The sequence below is a fragment of the Tupaia chinensis genome, unplaced genomic scaffold, assembly GCF_000334495.1.
Source record: "Tupaia chinensis unplaced genomic scaffold, TupChi_1.0 Scaffold000316_1, whole genome shotgun sequence".
Classification (NCBI taxonomy): Eukaryota; Metazoa; Chordata; class Mammalia; order Scandentia; family Tupaiidae; genus Tupaia; species Tupaia belangeri.
This window is the reverse complement of record NW_006159809.1, coordinates 9,609,127-9,633,220: the sequence shown is the minus strand read 5'-3', so window position 1 is coordinate 9,633,220 and position 24,094 is coordinate 9,609,127. Positions and strand designations below refer to the sequence as shown.

Genomic DNA, 24,094 nt, shown 5'->3' with positions numbered 1-24,094 from the left:
TACAGGCCTTTCTCCACTGTTCTTCCATCCTTGTAGGATTTGGGGCATGTGTGCACACATGCCCAGTGTGTTTTTCAAGCCTCCAGGTCCCAGGCTCCAACTGCACAGTTGGCCATGTGGGATCCTGCTGTCCTGACTGCCATGCCACTGACTGGGCTGAAATATTCTTTTTAAGTGTGTAATTCTGTTTTTATTTAGGTCTTTAATTTTTCTCTTCAGTGTTGTAGTTTTCAGTTGACAAATTCTACATGTCTTTTGCTAACTTTATTCCTAAATATTTCATGTTTTGGTACTATTTGTAAATGGAATTATTTTTTAAATCTCAGTTTTTTTTATTGTTTGTTACCAGCATATAGACATACCTTTTTTTTTTTGGTATATTTATGTTGTCTACTATGCCTTTGTTAAATTGTTAAATCTGTGTGTATTCTGGTAGCTTTGTTTTCTTTTTTTTTTTTTTAAGGTTTTTCCCATAGGGCATATATACTCTCTGGAGAGAGACATAGAGAGAGAAAATGAGAAATCAGCCCCTGGGCAGGGTGATGGCCACACCACATTCCCTTTTCCTCCATTCTCCTCTTGGGATTTGAGGCGCACATGCATGTACACCTGATGTGATTTTCACGCCACTGGGCCCACGACTCAAACCATGGTCGGCCATGTGGAAGTTCAGCATCGTTAGCCCCCTGGTAGCTTTTCCTGTAGATACTTTTGGATTTTCTATGCAGACAATGTTACCTGAAAATTCAAACATGAATTTGTTAATAGAGTATGATACTGATCTAGAATTGCCAACTGTATTGAACTTTGGTTAAATACAGTATGAGATACAATGTCCATTGTTATTAAGACTTATTTTTTTTCACCAACAAAGTTTGTAGACTGTCCCTTTTGGATTATTTTAGGTTCTTATCTATACTTGGTGGGAAGTGGTGGAGGGTGAAAGGGAGGGAATCAAGGGGGGGGGATAAAATATATAAGAAACAAGAAATGGAAAATTATTTGTTGAAGATAGTATGTATGGTAATATCTTTGATTGAGCCAATATGCAGTGTATTCTGGATGGGAAAACTCATTTTTTATGCTGCAGTGATACACAGTGAATGAATGTAAAATGAATAAATTTTAAAAAAGTTTATGTAAGTTGAACTCACTGTGAATGTTTGGTAGTCAGTAAGTACAGTTCATTAAATATCTATGTGTCAGGTTTTTGTTAGAGAAGTTCAATGCTACATTAAAAAAATAAATTTATAGCTAATGTGTATAAGGTACTCTGTTAGAAAATTTACATATTTTTCCTCCTTCCTTCTCTTAATAACTCCATGTGTTACTATATTTCCCATTTTCCAGATAACAAAACCATAGTTCAGAGAGGGGAGGTAACACAGTTAATGAGTGGAATCTGCGTTGGCATCTTAGCCCAGCAGCCTCAAAGACTGATGCTCTTGGCTATCATGCTGCTTAAAAATTCTTGAAATGTACATATAAGGGTTTTCAAGTTGGTGTTACTAAAAATGGAACTTTAATTTTGCTTGCTCTTTTATCTTTTAATATGTATTATTTACATTTGAAGAAACAAAATAATTTTCTTTTTTTCTTTATATTTTTGTTTGTGTATGTTTAAGGTAATGTAATTCAGGGAAGTGGAAAAAAAGGACTCTGGAAAGATAAAACCTCAGAAAACATATCACAGCAAGGAAGAAAGAGATCAGTTTTATCAGGAAGTTCAAAAAGTACATTGGCAAAACAAGACACAGGAAAAAAGTACAAAAATTCTGATCAGGAAGAGTCTATCATTTCCTCCAAGGTGATTTCAAAAAATTTATTATTTGATCATTTCCTTTATTTGTCAGATATTCTGTATAGGAATTAATGATCTGTATGCAGCAAGGAGGAATCAAACCTGCTTTTTATTACTGAGTTTATGAAGATTAAAAGCTATCCTAGTTTTTTCTTCCTTCCTTTCTTTCTTTCTTTCTTTCTTTCTTTCTTTCTTTCTCTCTCTCTCTCTCTCTCTCTCTCTCTTTTCTTATTGAAACTAATCTTTAATATAGTATTGCCAATGTGCAAAGCAATGTTGTTAAATTTATAAATTTTCAGATTTGGAAAAAAAAAAAAGTGGAGACCACTTGCTCCGGTCATAATTTGGTACCTCTGAAACTGGCTTCTTTTAGTCCATTGGTCGTTCTTAGACTACAGGTGAAAACCATCTTTTTCTTGTCAAGTATAAAGAGAACAAATGATGAAGTAGGTTTTTTTTTTTCTTAACATTTACTTACTTATGTCTCTTTTTAAGAAAGAAATATTTAATTTATTATTATTACTTCTCAATTTGATCAGAAAGAGAGAGAGCGAGAAAGTGAGAAAGCAAGTCACAAGGTCTGGGACTCAAATTGCGGTCGGCCATGTGGGAGCCCAGTGTTTTAACCTGTGCCACCTACCAGCTCCAATTTATTTATCTCTTTATTTATTGTGACTTTTCACTGGGTCTCGGACTCTAATCACTGTTGGCCACGTGGGAATCAGCGCCTTAACCACCATGCCACCTGTTGGCTTCGATTGGGGTAGTTCTTAAAAGCCTGCGCAAGTTCATATCTGGACTAATTTGTAGCATTTATAGCTCTCTTCCCTCTTTCAGTTTTTGCTAACTTGCTAAAATGGTTTAAATGCATTGCACACTGGACACTTATGAAAATGAGGCCTATTTATTGGGGGCATTTTAAAAAAGAGAGAAAATGGCTTCAGGTAAGAAACTTCAGGCATGCTTCCTCTCTGCAGAGAAATGGCTTAAGATAACTGTTTCAGTTAGGAGCTTAGCTGAGGCTGGAGCTCCCTGGCTTCACTCACATGAATGGTGCCTCAGCAAGAGCTGATAGAATGGCTGGAGGCGGCTGGGCCTGCTTCCTCCACTTACCATGAAATAGTCTAGACTCAGATCTTTACCTGACAGCTGAATCCCAAGAGTAAAAAGTAGAAGCTGTGAGGTTTTTTAAGGCCTAGGACTAGGACCGGCACAGTGTCATTTCTATTACATTCTCCTGGTCAGAGAAAGTTACCGGGTCCCACGTTGATGGAACAGCAGGTGTGAGAGCAAAGGAGATACACATCATGCGCTGGGATCTATTGTTCTTGCAGTTGGTGGTGCAAAGTAGTGTTAGGGTGAAGCCGAAAGTGGGGGCCAGTTCATACAGAGAAGACCTCAAAATGTTTGAGCCACATGGCTAATCCTGGCAACTCTGTAGAGGAGAGATTGGAAGAGAACAAGCTAAGAGTAGAGATTAGAAAGGAGATTATGGCATTAATACAGTCAGTAGATAAAGAGAATCTGAGGTAGGGTGGTGACTTTAAGGATGGCGAGCATGCATTGGATCAGAAAAACTTTTGAGAAATAGAACTGCAGAACTTGATCGGGAGGAGTGAATGAAAGGAGTGAAATACAGACTTCCAAATTTTCTGGCTAGGATGAACGTGTTGGCAGAAATCAACATTTAGAGTATACAGGCAGGATTTCAGTTTTGACATTTTGCATTTGAGGTACAGAGAAGCTATCACTATCGTTTGAGTGTCCCCACTGAAACGTATTGTGGAACTGGACACCTAGTGCAGCAGGGTTGGAAGGCGAGGCCCATTGGGAGGTGCTTTGGGATGAGGGGCTGGATCCCTTATGAACAGATTAATACCTTGTTGTGGGGTGGGGGAGCGCATGCTCACTAACTAGCAGCTTTGATACCAAGTTGTTACAAAGCAAGCCCGGCCTGCTTGCATCCTTTTCCCTTTGCATGTAACTGCTGTCCTTTCCACTTTTCTACCGTGAGACGAAGCAGTATCTGGTCCTCAGCAGAACTGGGCAAATGCCAGCACCAGGCTTTTGGATTTTCCAGTCAACAGAATTTTAAGCCAAATCTCTTTTCTTTATAAATTGCTCAGTTTCAGGTATTCTGTTATAGCAACACAAGTAGACTAAAACAAATATTGAAGTAGAAATTTCTAGTTAGTGCTTGAATATATGTGTTTGAAGCTCAAGAGTGAAGTTGGAGCTGGAGGTTAGGATTGTTTAGTCCTTAGCATATGAGTGCTAGTGGAATTAATGCAGAATTTACAAGGTAGCTTAGCCCTGACATTCCTCCCAAAGGCACCTTGGAAACAATAGCTACAAATTGCCTCATCAGATTTGTATTAGGTAAAGTTAAATTCTGTCCTTTGCAGTACATTAAAATTTGAGACTCAGCTGCAGTGGGAGGGTACTGCTGCATGGTCCTGAGGCCACATGATAGGCCCCGGGGGGTTGATTCCAAGCCCAGCCTAAACAGGCTGGGTGTGGTAGGGCAAGCCTATGATCCTAGCTACCAGGGAGCCTAGGACAGAAAGATTGCAAAACACCATGAGACATTATCAAAAATACCTCTCTCTCTCTTCCTCATCTTCCCCTTTCTTTTAGATTCCCTTACCCACCTTCTTCTCTCTCATTAATAAACAAAATAGTGAAAGCAAAAGCAGCTCTAATTGTTGTGAGGACAAAAGTTTTTTTCCTATTCCAGAATTCTTTTCTAAGACCTGGGGACAGTCATGCCTACAGACTAAGACCACATTTGTTGGTCTGGGATAATTGGATATTCCCTACATCCTGCCTGGGCACAGTACCTTTGTGATGCATAGTAAGCCTTCTATCTCTGTTAAAATAAAACACAGACATTCTTTTGCTGATTTTCTGGAACAGAGACTTGTGTTTTCCTTTCCAAACACTGACCTAACAATTTCAGTCACCTGTAACCTACCCCTTCTTCCTGAGGTTCCACTTTTTTGGGCCAGGCCAATGTAAAAGGCTCCTTAGATTCCTTATACTGATTGACAGCTCTCTCTCTTAAAAACCAAATAAAAGGGGGTCAGCAGGTGACGTAGTGACTAAGGGGCCGGACTCCCACATGGCTGACTGCAGTTCGAGTCCTGGACCTGGTGCCTTGAAAGTCATGCCAGGCACATGTATGTACATGCCCAAAATCCTGAGAAGAGAATGTAAGAGAAGGGATTGTGGGGTGGCCATCCTCCCAAAGGGTGATTTCACACTTCCTGTCTCTCTCGGTCTCTGTCTCTCCAGCAAGTGCATGTGCCCTATAGCAAAAATCTCTCTCATTAAAACAACCAACCAAACAACCAAATAAAAAAGAACTACTGTATATGAGCATCCCGAGAAACACTTTGGTCTTTCTTTGGACCAGATCACTCAATCTCATGCTTAGAATTAACTGCATTAATTATTATTTCTACAGAGCTTAGTTATTTCCATTGGCAGCTGAGGGGATAAGGAGGACTTCTTGGGCAAGTTAATGACTATTTCAGTAGTCCCAATAGTATACTTCAGCCCCTGCCAATATCAAGGTCACCTTCTAGTCTGTTCCTCTGTCCCCGAGGTCTCTAACATGTATTTACCACTGTGTGGGATCTGAGGTCTCTAACATGTATTTACCATTGTGTCAGATTTGACCTCTCTATCAAGGCTCTCTAGCCTTTCACATTTAATCCTTTACATTTTATCTAATCTAAGAAATAAGCAGTGTGGGCTACCTAGGGAATAAGAGCGCCCTCTCTTTATTCTTCTTCCAAATGCAGAGCACCTCCATCTTTCCTATTTCTTCCCTTGCCAGTTCGGTGACTTGTAGCTTCTGAACTTTGTAATTGGCACAGAACAAATTTATGTCTCAGCAAACTTACAAATTACTGAATGTAATGGATTTTTGGGATCATTTATAAATAATTAAAACCATGAATGTTAAATTCTTGAATGCCAAGGGTCTACTGTATATCAATATTGCATGGAGTTCCATAAACAACATTATGAATTCCAGCTTTTGTACCTCTTAAAGTGTATTTGAGAACCCTTGATCCATAGTATTGATATCTGTGACTTAAACATCTCTCTTTTAAATTAACATGTTAAATGTACTCTTCGTGAGGATTTAAAGAATTTTTAAATAAATCAAATCTTTATATTTTATGGAAGTAGAGGGAGGAGTTGAAATACAATATTATACATTTCATTTCTTACATTTTCTTTGATTTGTTTTTCACTTTTAAATGGTAAAATGATATATACTTATTATAAAAATATGGAATATTCGTAAGTATGTGGAGTAAAGAGTGAAGACCTTGATTCGCTTCATCCTTCAGTTCCACTGCCTTATTAGGATTTAGGCTTATATGATTTTAACGCTTTTTCATTTGGATTTACACAAGCAAATAAAGTATGTTTTTAGAGGAATGTGGCATGAATGCCACCACCAAGGCTCAGCTATAGGAGAGAGCCAAATGACTGTTCTCTCCGTAGGTTATCTGCTGCTACATGAGAGCTGTAAGATGTAGATTCTTCTTGCAAAGTCTGTAGTCAGTATGGATAGCATTGTGATGTTAAATACTGTGTGTTTTAAAAAAAAGAAAAAATATCAAAACACTGAAGTAATTAGTCCAAAAGAAATTCAAAGTAATTCAATTCTTAAGAAATTCAAAGTATTAGATATTGAAAGTAAGATCAAAAGCAGCTTTTTCCAGATGGCAGCCAGCATCCATGAGTCTTGAGGGTATAAATGGAGGTGAATGTTCATGCGAATCTGGTATGTTGTTATCACATCCTAGAAATGCTTATTGGAGGACAGGGGTTTAATCTCAGCAAGGTCTCTACTCCACAGAAAGTGTAAGTAAGAGGTCATTTTTAACAGGATAAGACTAGGCTTACTCTTTAAGCTGTTGTTAAGAATAAATTTAAAGGATTCTGCAGTGCTAACGAGAGTAACCACTTGGTTCAAAATATCTTTATTTATACTGAAACTTGTATTCAGAACATTTCAAAGGAATCTTTATTTTTTTTTCTAAATTGGTCATAACATCACTTCATGCAATTTTTTCTGAGGACAGAATAGTTTTATGATTCAGTTGTAGAAAAATCGCAATTGTATTTAGAGAGTAGAAATAAAGTATTGCGGTAACTTATAAGAAATTAAAAGGACAGTGCATGTCAACAGCATGATACATTGTCGAGTAATGATGACATTCAAGAGTTGTTTTTGGGGAGAGATTATATTAAAAGTAAATGTTTTCTCTAATGTTTGATTTATATTTTTTCTGACTTTTTTACTGAATGCTTGACATAATTGTGAAGACTTAGTATAACTATAAATTTATTTTCTAATAACTACGAACTAAAGTTATTAAGCTAGAGATAGAAAATAGCATTTTTTTGTTTTTGTTTTTCAATTTGTTAGCAGGTGTGTGCACTCACCATAGACAGAGTGAGAGAGAGGGAAAATGAGAAAACATCTGCCATGGGGCACACTACTGTCCCTCCTCCTTCAGTTCTCTTTCTGGGATTTTGGCAGATATGCACTTGCTCCCAGCATATTTTTCAAGAATCTATAACTCAAACTATACAGTCAGCCATGTGGGATCCAGCCTCCTTAACCACCATACTACCTGCTGGCCTATGTGGTATTTTTAGTAACTTTAAAATACAAATCTTGAAGTTTTAAAAATATACATACTGCATGGATCTTATCATTTTATGCTTTTATGCTTAAATTTATATATTTTAAAAGCTGATTTGTTTATATCTGATTTACTTTTTAGGAAATGCCACAGTCATTACCTCCAAACACATTAAGTAACCCAGAAGGGAATACGAAGACTAAAACAAAAAGAAGCAAAATTTCAATAAAGAAAGTTGGTGAAGTTTCTGAGCATAATAACATCACTAAAGGAGCACCTGATAAAGAAGAGGCAATGAGTGGTTCTCAGAGTTTTTCAAGTGCCCAAGGCAAGTCATCCAATGATGAGTCTCAAGGATCTCATCCTGAGTCTAGCTCTGATTCCTCCAATCTTGAGACTTTGCATGCGAAGGCCACTGATTCAGTTCCAGAAGGTCCTGAAGACAACAAGGTCAAGAGGACATCCTGCATGTATGGAGCAAATTGCTATAGGTAAAATAAAATTATAGGTAGCATGTAATTCCACTATTTCAGTGGCATGTGTTGGGTTGTGGGAAAGTCATGATGTACTTTTCTGATGACCCGACCTATATATTGATAGATATATACCATGGTAGGTTAAAGCCTAAGAAAATCCATGGGACTGAACATTACAAACTATCATGTTTCTACTGGTTTGCACTTTCTCAGTGTGCATCGTAACAAATTCTGTAAGAGGCTTTTAAGATACAGTGGGAAATTGAATGTTTTATATGTAGACATGCTGATTCATGCATGTGTCTGATTTCTGGAGAACCCAGACTTGAAAATTAAATTACTCAGATCTAAATACCTGCTTATGTAATATTTTATTACGTATTAAGAAAGATGACTTCATAAATAGTTGTTGTATACAGTGTAACTGTTAAGAAAATTTTAGGTTGTGTTTAGGTATCTTATACTTGTGCATTTCCCTTAATATTTTTCTAAAGGTGCTTTGAATCACTATGATATCTTTTAAAACAGTTGAGTATGGAGCCAGCAGGTGGCTTGGTGGTTAAGGAGGCTGGATCCCACATATCTGACTCTGTGGTTCAAGCCCTGGACTTAGCAGCTTGAGAAACATGCTGGGAATGTGTGCATGCATGCCCCAAAATCCCAAGAAGAGAATGGACAAGGGACTACAGTATGGCCATCCACCTTGGGGGATTCATGTCTTACTTTCTCTCTCTTTCTCTCTGTCTCTCTCTGTCTCCCTTTGGTGAGCACATGTGCTCTTACAGCAAAAACTTTAAAACAAAGAAAACATGAGTATATAGTTCCTGGATTGATTGGTTGCTGCTATACATATTTCGTTTGAATACATTGTACTGTATTTCCTGATTTCCTATTTTCTGAATTCAAATTACAATCCTTGGTTTTATCTGTGATTTTATACTGTAGTACCATGCTTATGATTATGCAGCCCTGTTTTAGAAGTACTTCTTTGCCATTCCAGCTTGTTAAAGCAACTGTTTTACCAATGCATTCCAGTAGAGTTCATTGTCTTCTATGTAACAGTGTATTACAGCACATAATCTGTTAATTTCACATTCACATCATTCTAGTTTGATCCATTACTAATAACGGGAAATATCTGAAACTAGACAATTTCTAAAAATAGAAGTTTATTCAGCTTATAATGCAGAGGTCCAGGATCCAGCACCCTCTTTGGTGTGGTTCTTCTGTCTGTGTCACAACATGGCAGAGGGCAGGAGAGTGTGGTGTGTGTTCCCTGTGGCTCTCTGCCTGCCTCATTTCCTCTCTTAATGAACCTGCCAGGACTTGATCATGTGGGCCGTGCCCTAACCACCCTATCACTAATTTGTTCCCAATCACTAATTGTCTCTCTTCATCACAATAATTAGATAATTTTTTTTTTAATTTGACCAGAGAGGGACAGAATGAGAGAGAAGGAGAGAGAGAGAGAGAGAGAGAGAGAGCAAGAGAGACAGGGAAAGTGAGGAAGCAAGCCTCCAGGTCCTGGACTCGAACCTCATTTGGCCATGCAGGAGTCCAGCGCCCTTAACCACCACACCACCTGCTGGTCCCTGGATCAAGTTTTTAACCTTCTTAATCCCATTCAGTGACTCAGCACATGAATTCTCAGAGGATATATTCAAACTTTAGCACATATTATTTCTTTTAAGATGCATTGCCATTTTAGAACTTGAATAATCATATTTTTCAATTTTAACAGTTCTAATTTTTACATTTATTTATAATTTTAACTGTTTGTAGTGGCTTTAGTGCCACATCTAGAATATAATATAAATATGAGTCGAAGTGTATAAACCTCCTATTATTTTGGATTCTGAAAAGTCCTGTTTGCAATTCGTATTAGTTTGCTAAGGCTGCCATGTGAAATACCACAGACTGGATGGTTTAACCAACAGAAATTAATTTTCTTTCAGTTTTGGAGGTTGGAAGTTCAAGATCAAGGTCTTGGTAAATTTGGCTTCTCCTGAGACCTCACTCTTTGGTTAGCAAATGGCTACTTTCTTGCTGTGTCCTCACAGAGCCTTTTCTTTGTGTGTACCTCCTTGGTGTCTCTTCCTTATCCTATAAGGACACTAGTCATATTGTATTAGGGCCCCACTCTTAAAGACCTAATTTAACCTCAAGCATCTCTTTAAGGTCCTATCTTCAAATCCAGTCACATTGTGGAGTAAGGCTTCAACATGAATGTTGAGGGGACAGAATTCAGTCCATTACAGTGTTCAGCACTGTTATTGTCTTTGTTAAAGGTGATTGAATACTTTATCAAGATCATAATGAATTTATTTATATTTGATCATGATATATGATCATTTTCATCAGTCCTAGCTTATAAATAATTAATTTTTACTAATTTTGGAATACATAATTAATACCTGAGAAATGTCTAGCACTGAAATCTTGAAAAGAAAATGTTTGTAACAAAGGGGAGAAAATAATGTGCTGAGTTCTTGTTTTTTATGTACCTTGCGAGGATTTAGTTTTTCTCCAGCATCAATGCTATTGCTAATGCAATAGTTTATACCATTGTCTTTCTCTGGGACAAGTGATTAATCTCCTGAATCCCCACATTTTTCCCCAAGTTTACATTCCTCATCATTGCCTAATTGAATTGGCTAAGAAAATAAAAACAGAAATGAGAAAGAAGAAAAGAGAGAGAAAAAAATACTGACATTACTCTCTTGTACAGAATCTTTCAGCAACTAAAGTCCAGATTTCTTAGCCTGGCCAGAAGGCCCTGAGCTATAATTTTTTGGGTCAACTGCTGTTTGATTCCCTTTGGGATTTCTGTTCTCTTTGTCTTCTCCTGCCCTGCCTTAAAATCATGCTCACATCTAATTTCTGTTGAAGTTTGTTTCAGATATGCCTATTCTCCCCTAAATTGCTTATCCCTTATTCTGTATCCCTTTTTTAGCCTCATACTATTTTAAAATTTGATATTAGATATAATATATATATATTTTTTTTTTTGGAGAGATTTTCACTGTAGGGCGCGTGTGCTCGCCAGACAGACAGAGAGCGAGAAATCACCCCCCAGGGGGGATGGTCACGCCGCAATCCCTTCTCCTCCATTCTCCTCTTGGGATCTTGGGCACTCTCAGGATCTTGGGCACGCACGCACACGCGCCCGGCGTGAGTTTTTAAGCCACCGGGTCCGGGACACGAACCGTGGTCGACTACATGGGAATCCAGCGACATAGCCATTACGCTAACTGCTGGTTCCCTAGATATAATATTTAATATCAAATATGGGATTTATAATGATTTATATGTTCTATCTCAGTAAAATATTATTCCTTGGAAGTACTCTATTCAATTTCTTGATATCGTGCTGTTGACAGCATCTGTATCTCTAACAGAGACCTCTGCATTGAATTTAAATTTAAATACTCACCACTTATATCCACATGTACTTCAAAGTCAACATTTCTAAAGCAATTACATCTTATTTCAATCCTTTGTGAAAAACAATAACAACAAAATAACATTTAACTTTGTTTATAGGAACAAAAACTTTTTGAAGATTTTTCTCTTTGGGGGTCATGTAATTTTTTTGCTTAATAGCACATGTTCCATTAGTAAACATTTTTACCCCCCAAATAATTATTTAATATTATTTATTATTATTATTTCTTTTTACTTTGCTACAGGGCATACACACTCACCAGAGAGAGACGGAGAGAAAGAGTGAGAGAAAGAGAGAGAGAGAGAGAGAGAGAGAGAGGACGGGAAAATGAGAAAGCAAGCCACCAGGTCCAGGACTCAAACCATAGTTAACCACGTAGACGTTCAGTGCCTTAACCACTATACCACCTGCTGGCCTCTTAGTAAACTGTTTTTAAAAATCTGCATATGTTGAATTGTTTCTTATTAACACATAGGAAATTTATGCCTTAATTATAATTTGTAGCTTTTATTTATAAAAAGTCATATAAATTATTTAAAATCAGTAGTATGGAAGATCAAGTTTTTACCTCTGGTGAAGAAACTTGTCCAAGATCAAACTTCCCACTGAGAACCACTGTGAAAGCTTAACATACACTTTTGAAAACATCAGCAGTAGGGAGGAGTTTGAGACTTCTTTTTTCCCTTGTGGCATTGGCTGAATTTTTACTGTTTCAAACTGAGGGCTAAGAGGCCATGAAGAGTTTTCAGCAGTCTCATGAGGCTTGGACAATGAAAATGGAGTTCATTCTTTGCCAAGCATGAGGGGCCCTGTTTAGAAACATAGACTTTCAGGAGGGAAAATATGAGTATAAATATAAATAAATACTAACTACATAAAGTGGTTATAATTTTATAGTATATAAAATGCATGTGAAATTAAAATATATGAAAGTAGCACAAAAGTGGTCGGTGATTAAAATGTTTAAAGCTTTGCAATATCTGGGAAATTGCAAGAGCACTAATTTGTATCAGATTTTAATAAAGATACATTTTCTAACCCCCAGAAATAAGCAAAAGAGTAATTGTATAATTAGCAAACTAATGGAAGTGGAGAAATGTAATAATTTAAAAACTATAATCAACTCAAAATAAGGCAAGAAAGACAAAAAAGGAAAAACAGAACATGTTGGATAAATGGAAGAAAACAATATAGTAAGATAGTAGAGTTAAACCCAGGAGCAGCAATAGTTGCACTGTCTTTAAAGAGATCAGGTACCTCCAATTAATAGATATTATCACACTGTGTGAAAAGGAATTTAAAAAAAATCTATAATATGCTTATAAGACTCACCTAAATATAAGGACATATAAAAATTGAAATTTTACAAATGAAAGATAAACTCTTAAAAAACCTATAATCAAAAAAGAGCTTGATATATGCCTGCTAATATCAGGCAAAGTTTAAGACTAGAAACATTACTAATGATAAAGAGGGGCCATTCATTATGATAAGATAATCATGATATGCAAATTCTAAATTTGTATGCACCTAATAGTACAACATGAAAACATACAAAGCAAGAATTAAAAGGTGAATAAATCTAAAATAGTGTCAGGAGATTTTAATATATTCTTACTGTAAGTCATAGGCTAAATTTAAAAATTAGTAAGGTTGTGGAAAGTGTGGACAAAACAATGCACAAATTTGACTTAATTCAAGTATTTAGTGTAGTATACTATACTGAACAACTGACCAGTACATTTTTAAAAAGTATCTTTGAAAGAGTTCTGCTGTGACTGGAGTGTTCTCCCCAATGAGTCAGTTCATGTATTAGAAACTTGTATCCTCAATCTTCATAAATGGTAAATGCTATTAATCACGGACTGGATTGGTTATCTTGGGAGTGAACTCCAAAAGATGATTTCACCTTGATCCTGTCTCTATCTTGCATGCTTATTTCCCCTTCTGTTATGAGATGACCTTTGTCAGATGCTGTGGCCTTAGTCTTGAATTTCACAGACTCCAGAATTGTGAACCAAATAAAGGTTTACTTTTCCTTCAAGAGTCAGGCTCTCACTGTACTACACAGGCTGGCATTGAACTCTAGATCCTTCTGCCTTAGCCTCCTGAGTAGCTGGGACTACAGCATGCACAACTGGATTCAAATGAACTTCTTGGCTTTATAAATTACCCAGTCAAGTATTATACTATAGTGGGAAAAAATGACTAAGGCAACTTTCCCAGATAAACCTTACTGTGAGCCATTAAAATTAAAATCTCAACATAGTTTATAAGGATTGAAATCATACAAAAATGAGAGTATTTCTGAGCACAGTGAAATTAAGCTAAAAATTAACAAAGTAGAATGAAAAACATCCCTAACTGTTGTGAAATTAAACAGTTTGCTTCTAAATATAACCTATGAATGAAAAGAAACCTCAATGACATTATCAAATATGTTAACTAATTTATACTACAAATGTGAAATACCAAAACTTGTGTACTGTAACTAAAGCAGAGTTAGAGGAAAAGTGATAGCCTTAAATACATGTGTGAGAAAAGATGAAAGACTATGTTGCTAAATACAAATACCTGAGACTGGGTGATTAATAAAGAACAGAGGTTTATTTGGCTCATAGTGGCTGGAAAGTTCTAGAACATGGGCCAGCATCTAGCTGGCATCTGGTCCTATGTCACAACATGGTGGACACAAGCTGGAAGGTTAGTGTGCATGTGGAAAAACAGAGAAATTTTTGGGGTGGTTCTTTTATAATAGCCCACGCTTGGGGGAACTCATTCCCTCTTCGAGGCAGCATGAATTTATTCATGAGAGTGATGCTTACATGAGCCAAACAACACCTCACTTAATAGAACTCACATATTAAAGGTCTCACCACCTCCCAGTGACATTTATTGGGAATAAGCTTCTAGCACGTGAATCTTTGGGGGGACAAACCACATCTAAGCAATAGCATGATGCTTACCGTATGCTGAAAGTTAACTTAAAATGGACCAAAGACGTAAACATAGGACTGAAACTATAAAACCCTCAGAAGAAAACATAGGGGAAAAGGTTTATGATATTGGATTTTACAAAATTTCCTTGGATATAATATCAAAGTTCAGGCAACAAAAGTGAAAATAGACAAATTGAAATGCTTAAAAATTAGATACTTCTGTGTACCAATTGGTAAGATAAACAGAAAAAGGCAACCTATGGGATAGGAAGAAATATTTGCAAATCATATCTGATAAAGTGTTACTATTTGGTCTATATAAAGAACACCTGTGATTCCAGCAATTAGAAAACAACATAATTCAAAAACGTAGAAAGGAGTTGAACAGACTTTTCTCTAAAGAAAATACACAAATGACCAAAACGCATTTGAAAATGCTTGTGAAGGTCACCATGACTAATAGGAGAGAAATCACAGTAAGATATTACCTCATACCTGTTAGGGGTACTATTAAAGCGAAACAGAAAATAATAAGTGTTTGTGAGAAAGTGGAGAAATAAGAGCCCTCGTATACTGTTCATAGAATGTAAAATGGTGCAGCCACTGTGGAAAACAGTATGGGTGTTCCTCAGAAAACTGAAATGATCATATGCATTTAATTTACAATTTCTCTTCTGAGTTTATATGCAAAATGATTCTCAAAGGTTTACCTGCACACCCATTTATAACAACACTATTCATAATAGCCGAGAGTACAAACCAACCCAGATGTCTGTCATGGATGAGTGGATAAGCAAAATTTGCTAAGGACTGGAATTATTCAGCCTTAAAATGGAAAGAAATTCTGACACATGCTCCAGCATCAGTGAACCTTGACAGCATTATGCTAAGTCAAAGAAATAGTCAAAAAAGACAAATACTGTATGATTTTCCTTATATGGGGTAAAGAATAATCAAATTCATAGAAACAGAAATTAGAATGACAATTACCAGCAACTGGGAGAAGGGGTAAATGAAGAGTAATTGTTTCGTGGATATAGAATTTTAATTTTACAAGGTGAAAAAATTCTGGGGGTTGGTTATATAGCATGTGACTATGGTTAACACTACTGAACCGTACTCTTGGAAATGATTAAGATGGTAAATCTTGGGACCAGTAGATGGTGTAATGATTAAGCTGCTGGACTTCCACATAGTTAACGGTGGTTCGAGTCCTGAACCCAATGGCTTAAAACTCACACCAGGTGCATGCGCGTGTGTGCCCAAAATCCAAAGAGAAGAATGGAGGAGAAGGGACTGTGACATGGCCATCCCCCCTGCGGGGAGCGAGGTGATTTCTTGCTTTCTGTCCCTGTCTCTCCAGCAAGCATGTATGCCTTATAGCAAAAACTTCTCTTTAAAAAAAAAAAAAAAAGATAGTAGACTTTTTTTTTCTTCCATAGGAGGGAGACAGAGAAAGGGAAAGTGAGAAATCCTGTCCCTGTGGGGATGGCCATGCTGCAGTCCCTTCTCTTCCATTCTCCTCTTGGGATTCTGGACAGATACACGTGCACACGGCATGATTCTCAAGAGCCCAGTCCAGGACTTGAACTGTGGTCAGCCACGGGGGGATCCAGTGCCTTCATCACTACTTCACCTGCTTGTCCTCTTTATGTTATTTTTTTAAACCACAAAAGAAAAAAAAAAATGCAGTGGGCCAGATTTGGCATACTGTCCTGAGCTTGCTAAACTTTCCTATAAATGCTACATAAACAACAAACAAAAAACTGATGACACCAAATGTTGGTGAGGTTGTTGAAAAACTGGAACTCTAATAACCTGCTAATGGGAGTGAAAATTGACTAAGTTACCTTTGGATAGTAAAATAGGTTTAATGATTGGAAGGGGACATTTAAGGACTTTCTAGAATGTTGGTAATGTTCTGTTTTTTTTTTGTTTTTTTTTTTTTTTTTAATCTTAGCAAGGGGTAATGTATTCACATGAAGTCTTTAAAAGTTATGCATGCTTTTGATATTTATATTATATTTTTATCATGTGCACATGTATTCTATGTAAATCAACATTTGCAAATTAATTATTGATATTTGGGAGCCACTATGTGACACTAGAAATTTATTTTGTTAACCACAAGAGGCCTGTGTTGATAAAACATCATCAACTTTTTTTAATGATATATGGGACAGTGGCCAATGTTCTGGAATAATCAGATGGGTGTGCTTGGTTTCCTGTTGTATTCCTTAAACATCCAGATACCCTATTAACTTATTTTTCTGACAGTGTATTTGTCACCCTCATAGGAAGAATCCTGTCCATTTTCAACACTTCAGCCATCCTGGCGATAGTGATTACGGAGGTTCGCCAGTCATGAATCAAGAAGACACTGATGACCGACCTGAATGTCCCTATGGAGCATCTTGTTACAGGTGTGTAAATTCAGATGTTTGGCTAAACTCTTTTTCTCCTGATCTCTGTCAGTCACGCAGGAGAAACCATAGGCAGCTTCATGTCTTTAACCTTTAATTTCTAAATTTCTATAGATGATAGATTTTTATCTTGTTAAACATTTGAGATGATTCTAAATTATTGAAGTTATTAATCTTGTAAGTACCTGAAATTTTTGATTTCCAAAATGCGAATGAGATCATGTAAAAGCAACTGATACTATTTCAACATACACTGAAGACAGACTCCGAGGTATGACATGTAAGTCAGATGTGATCTTATCTAGCCTCTCTCTGCTTCCTCATTCCTCCTACTTTACCATTTTTGCCAACATGCAAAATTCAGTCTTAAAAGAGTAAGAGTACCTCTCCTTTCTCCTTGTACAGCATCTTATCCTCAGCTGTATCATGCACAGAATAGAACATATTTCGTGAGAATGTGGTTTTTACCATAATGTCTTTCCCTCCAGGAAGTATTTGTTTCAGTTCATTCGTTTGTTTGTTCCTTCCTTCTCTCCTTCTCTTTCTATCTCTCTCTTTTTCCTTTCTTCATTCGTCTGCATGTGTGTGAGAGAGAGAGACAGACCTCTAACAAGACCTCGCTACACCTCTTACGTGCCCTAGCCTTCTAGCCAGCCCATATCACTGACATGCCCAAGTTCATGCCCCACGTGTTCCAGGCAATCTGGAACTGAACCCAGGCCTCCAGTATGGCTCCACATTGCACGGTGACACCCTGCTACTTTGTCCCTGCAGCTGGAGTAGGCAGGCAGCAAGTATCTTGACAGCAAAGTCTCTCATCCTTACATCTTGTAACTCTGTTTAATGAAGGATTGAACTTGAATCAGACTACCAAAGTAGTGATTCTAGCTTTAGAGAACTTTAATTCCAGTTAGCCATCATTCTTAGATACTTTTGAACACAGATGAATGGTCTTACTAGCAACTTTGAAGTCATTTTATTTCTATGACAGTGGTTTTAAATAAGAAAGCAAAATAAGCTTCTGAGACTGAAAGGAAAATCAAGACTTATGTTTTATGTGAAAAGTTACTGTTCTAGGGACCAGCAGTTAGCGTAATGGCTATGTCGCTGGACTCCTATGTAGTCGACCGCAGTTTGTGTCCCAGACCCGGTGGCTTAAACTCATGCTGGGCCCGTGTGCGTGCATGCCCGAGATATTGAGGGGAATGGAGGAGAAGGGATTGCGGTGTGGCCATTCCCCCTGGGGGGTGATTTCTTGCTTTCTGTCTCTCTGTCTTTCTCTGTCTTTCTGGCGAGCGCACGTGCCCTGTAGCTAAAAACCTCTCCAAAAAAAGAAAAAAAAAAGTTACTGTTCCATTCCAGTGTAACATCCTTCAGATAATAACAGAATTAGAGCAACTTTACCAATGACCTTAAAAAGTTTGGGAGAAATGAACAGTTCCTAGAAATCCAGCTTTAAGACATAGATATAAGGAGAAATAGAATAATCCTATACCATAGAAAATTTGAATATGTAATTAAAAACTGTCTATCAAAGAAATTATAGATTTATTTGGCTTTAGTGGAAAGTTTTATCGAACATTTAAAGAAGAAATACTCAATTTTTGCACAAACTATTCCAAAGACAATCAAAGGAATATTTTCCAACTCATTTTATGAGGCCAGCATAACCCAGCAAGAATAATGCAAGAATAAAAAAATTAAGACCAGACCTATAGCCTAGAAAGACAAGAAAAGGAAAATGGAAATGTAGAAAAGAAGAAATAAAACTTACAGAGTTTATAGATAGGATTACTGTATATGTAGGAAATGTAAAATAGCCTATGGATAAATTATAAATATTAATAAGTGCTTAGCAAGGTTGTTGGATATAAAAATCAATATATAAAATCAATAATAATTCTATATTCCAATGCCAAACAGAAAATAAAACATTTTTAAGGATTATAACAACATAAAAAAATCAGATTCTGAGGAATAAATATAATAAAAGGTGTGAAAACCTTTATGGAGGGACTGGCAGGTGGCATGTGGTTAAATGTGCTGGATTCTCACATGTCTGACCACGGTTCGAGATCCGGACCTGGTGACTTGCTTTCTCGCTTTCCCTTTCTCTCTCTGGTCAAATGAAAAAATAATAACAAATGGAATAAATAAATAAATAAATAATTCTTTTTAAAAAAGAAAACCTTTATGAAGATAGCTATAAAACTTTAATGTGAAAGCATTTTTCAGAAAGACTTAATTATAAAGATAGGAGAGTTCATTATTGAAAGTTTAAATATAAACGTGCCAGTTTTCCTTAAATTGATTTGCATGCAAACCCATTCAAAATCACAAAAGTATTTGTATAGAAATTTATAGAGAAGGACCAGCATTAGCGTAATGGCTATGTCACTGGATTTTCACATAGTCAACCATGGTTCGAGTCCCGGATCTAGTAGCTTAAACTCACACCAGGCATGTAGTGTGCATGCCCAAGATCCTGAGAGGAGAATGGAGGAAAAGGGATTGTAGCGTGGCCATCCCCCCACCAAGGGTAATTTCTCGCTTTCTGTCTCTCTGTCTCTCTCTCTCTTCCTGGAGAGCACACACATCCTATATCAAAAACTTCTCAAAAATAAAAAGAAATTTATAGGGAGTCTAAAATTATATGGATTGGCAAAGGACTGAAAATAGCTCTATCTGTATTAATTGATGAAGAACAGGTGACAGGACTTGTTAAACCTTATAGTAATTAAAGCAGTGTGGTGTGGGCACGAGGATGAAGGTATAAGACTGGAACAGAATAGAGGCCAGAAACAGATCTATACATGTACAGGTGACATATTTATGAAAAGGGACTTTGCAGACATTGAGAAAAATGGATTTTTAAAATTAATTACAGTGGAATAATTGGATATTCATCTGAGTAAAAAATGAAATTAGAATCTCTTATCACCCCATAGTAAAAAAATGAATTCTTAGGACCAGCAGTTGGTGTAATGGCTGTCACTGGACTCCCATATAGTTGACCATGGTTCGAGTCCCGGACTCAGTAGCTCAAACTCACACCGGGCGCATGTGCATGCGTGCTCAAGATCCCGAGAGAAGAATGGAGGAGAAGGGATTGCTGCATGGCCATTCCCCCTAGGGGGTGATTTCTCTCTTTCCGTCTCTCTGTCTCTCTCTGTCTTTCTGTCAAGCACACATGCACTATAGCAAAAACCTCTCCAAAAAAAAAAAAAAAAAAGAAAGAATTCTAGGTGACTCATAGAAATAAATATGAAAAACAATATAATAAAGCTTTAAAGATAAATACGAGGGAATGGTTCCATGATCCCAGAGCAGGGATTGTTTTTAAAACTAGGCACCAGGGCCAGTAGTTGGCATAATGGTTACGTTGCTGGACTTACATGTAGTCCACTGTAAGTCATCCAGTTTAGTCATAGTCGTCCAGTTGAGTCATAGTTGTCCAATTCGAGTCCTAGACCTGGTGGCTTAAAACTCACACTAGCCGCGTGTGCATGCGTACCCAAAATCTGGAGAGGTGAATGGAGGAGAAGGAATTGGGGCATGGCCATTCCCCTGGGGTGATTTCTTGTTTTATAACTCTCTGTTTTTCTGGCAAGCATGTGTGCCCTATAACAAAAATCTCTCTTAAAAAACAAAAACAAAAACTAGGCACCAAAAGCAATAATTAAAGTGAATAAAGATTTACTTATTTGGCTACATTAAAAGGAAGATTTTAAGATCTATCAGTACACATTAAAAGAGAGAAAAGAAACCACAGGGTGGAGAAAAGAATACTTGCAACTCACGTAACTGACAGTAGTGTGTATGTGGCCATGTAAAATACTCTTTAGGATTTAAATATTTGAAAATTCATTGAAATTTGTTTTACTCTCCTATGGCCTACTTTTGTAGAACATACTATCTGACTTAAATGTACATTCTCTAATTACTGGAAATAGGATCTATAAATGATAGTTTGGTCAGGTAGATATAGTATTGTTCAAATTTTTTATATTCTTATTGATTTTTTTTTTCCTGAAGTTGTTCCATTAGTTAACAAGAGAGGGAGGGATGATTAAACTCTCCACAATGACCATAGTTTTCTCTATTTCCACCCTTAATTTTGTTACTTTTTCTTAACGTCAGTTGGAGTTTTTCTTCAATGAAGAAACTGCTGTTTCCTTCCATATGTTAATTCTCCAGTTTCTATCTCCCTCTTGCTAGCTGGCCAGTGCCTTCCAGTTACTGTGTTTTATATTTTATCCAGAGTATAATTGCTACCTTCGAGATTGTTTTTCTGATATAATTTACTATTTTTACTAAAAGCAAAACTCCTGTTTTGTTTGGTGCAATTTGGTTAGTATTTGTGTGACTTTTTTTTTTTCTCATCCTTGTATTTGTAACCTGTGTCCTTATATTTAAAGCATGTCACTTATAAACAGGATATTGTTGATTCACTGGCTGTTGTTTTTAATCCAATCTGATAGTCTCCCTTTTAGGTGGAGTGCTTAGTCAGGTTATATTTAATACAATTACTTATATATTTGAGTTTAATTTTGTTATTTGTTTTTTAGTTTTCCCACATATTTTTTGTTTCTTTATCTTCTTTTCCTGATTTTTTTGAGTTAAGTGTGTTTCATTTTTTTCTGTTAAGTTTTTAGTTATTCTTTTTATTATTTTTTTTAAGGTTTTTGCCATAGAACATGTGCACTCACTGGAGAGACAGAGACAGTGAGAGGGAAGGTGAGACATCATCCCCCAGGGGGATGGCCATGCTTCAATCTTCTCCTCCATCCATTCTTCTCCTGGTATTGTGGGCAGGCAGGCAGGCACACACATGCACCTGGCATGACTTTCAAGGTGCCAGACCCAGGACTTGAACTGTAGTCAGCCATATGGGAGTCTAGCACCTCAACCACCATGCCACCTGCTGGCTCCAGTTACATTTTCTCTCTCTCTGTCTCTCTCTTTTGTTTTCCCAGTAGCTGTAGATTTCAGTAGTAACCCATCATTTACTATACCCTATCTTACTGACGGTGCTACTACCATTTCCCAAACAGTATGTGAACCTTATTATCAGTTTGACTCCCTATACTTTATCTTCTGCCTCTTTTTAAAATGTTGTCATCATATTATATGTTTATACTTCTACACATTAACTCATAAGACATTGTTATTATTTTAATTTAGACATAAACATTCTCTTATGTTTATATTGTTATCATTTTGGTTGTCTTTAATTATTTTTTCCTAAATTTTATTCTTTTTAATCTGGGATCTTTTTTTTTTTTTCCCCTCTAAAGAACTTCTTTGAATATTTCCTGTAGCACAAATCTTCTGGAAAAGAAATTTTTTCAGTTTGAAAATTTTATTTTGAATTTTTTTAAAAGCTTTTTTCATTAAGTATCTAATGGAAGCTTAGCATACTTTATTTCCTTTCCTCACTTTTAAGTTGTCATTTCTTTGACTCTGCATCTATAGTTTCTCTTGAAAGTCAATTTCTGTCTTACTATCTCTCTTTTTGGCCACTTCAAAGATTTTCTTCTTTGCCTTTACTAATCAACTAAACTGATCAGTTTAACATGTGCCATTTGTGTTCATCCTACTCGGGCTTCACAGAACCCTTTATGGGTTGATGACTCTCATTAATTTAGGAGAGTGCTTATTATTTCATCGGATACTGTTTCTATTCCCTTTTATCTCTTCTTTTGTACTCCAGTTAAACATATATTAAACCTATCGACCAGTCTCACATGTCTCTTCTGCATCATTTTGTTCCTTCTTTTTTTTGGTCCATGTTTCCAATGATACTTTTCTGGCTAATCCAACATAAAAGTTGGTATTTTGAAAAGGATCTATAATTTTAAAAAATTTCTCTTTTCCTTATACTACAGGTATTAACATCTTCTTTGACTTGTTATACTTTTTTTTTAAACCCAGTAAAATTAATTCAACTTGGAAAAACACCTCAGTAATTTGAAGGAACTGTTGGTGTTGTCATTTTAAGTATTTTGCCTAAACATTTAACTAATTTATTCCTTTTGTGCTCCTGTTTATTAGAAAACTCATCCAGTTTAATGGATTTGATTAGCTTTAGACACCTGAATTAGAACATTAGATACTTAATGCACAGCATAACCCAGTGATTGCTGTCCTGTCTCTGACTCATTCACTTCCTCTGGTGAGTAATAGGATTTTATGCAGTGTAGTATTTCTCTTCTTATCTGTTAAACACCAAACTTAGAATACAAATACACTAAAATGAGTAGAATCCATTTTCAACCCAACTTAGTGCAAGAACGTAAAGTCAAACTCATCTCCACTGCCTCTGATTTACAAACCTTGGGCAATCATGTAACATATAAATGAAAATATTGGTGCCTTGATATTTTTCAGGAGCTGGTGCCCTCCCTCATTTATTTATTTATTTATTTGAAATTTAATGTCTTCTAAGAAAGATGACATAAGGAGGTGTATTAATTATCAACTCCAAGTGCTCGCATATAATACTGAATCTGTAACATGGCTTGTATAGTGAGAAAAAAAAAGCAATGTTTTACCATAGGCACAAGTCATTATTTCAAAAAATATGTAGACATGTGCCATGTATGTTTTAGATGATAGTTGTCTGCAATATTTAGTACAGTAACATGCTGTATAGGTTTGTAGCCTACAAGCAATAGGCTATATCATGTAGTCTCAATGTGTAGTAGGCTATACCATCTAGATTTGTGTGAGTATATTGTGTGATATTCACACAACAAAGAAATTGTACATTTCTCAGAAAGTGTCCCTGTTGTTAAGCATACGGGACTATTTAAATATACTATTACCTAAATTTTTTGTTATGTACCTGTACTATTAACATCAGAATATTTTAGAAAATGTATGCTTTGGGCTCAGCCATTGGCGTAATGGCTATGTTGCTGAACTCCCATGTAGCCTACTGCTGTTTGAGTCCCGAACCTGGTGGCTTAAACTCACGCCAGGCATGTGTGCATGTGTGCCCAAGAGCCTGAGAGACTAATGGAGAAATGATTGCAGCATGGCCATCTCCCCTGGGGGGTGATTTCTCACTTTCTATCTCTCTGTTTCTGTCTGTCTTTCTGGCAAGCGCACATGACCTATAGCAAAAACCTCTCAAAAAAACAAAACAAAGCAAAACAAAAAACAAACCAAAAAACAAAAGAAAATGTATGCTTTAAAATAAAACAGCTCACTAAATGTAATGCAGTTATGGGTGAATACCTCTATGTTTAGAACTCAAAGATTACTGTAAATAATTAAAAGCCATTAGAAAAAAAAAAAAAACAGGATTTTGAGACCTGCTGAGTTACCTAAAAT

At 36.5% G+C, this 24,094-nt stretch overlaps 1 protein-coding gene across 1 annotated transcript in view; it reads left to right on the top strand.

Moving 5' to 3' along the window:
- APLF (aprataxin and PNKP like factor) overlaps nucleotides 1-24,094 on the top strand; it is a gene marked incomplete at its 5' end in the record, with an annotated part of 74,826 nt that overhangs the window by 31,104 nt on the left and 19,628 nt on the right. Inside the window, 3 exon segments of the mRNA XM_006151295.3 lie at nucleotides 1,626-1,807; nucleotides 7,615-7,964; nucleotides 16,631-16,756. Of these exon segments, the coding sequence (XP_006151357.2) occupies nucleotides 1,626-1,807; nucleotides 7,615-7,964; nucleotides 16,631-16,756 (658 nt within the window).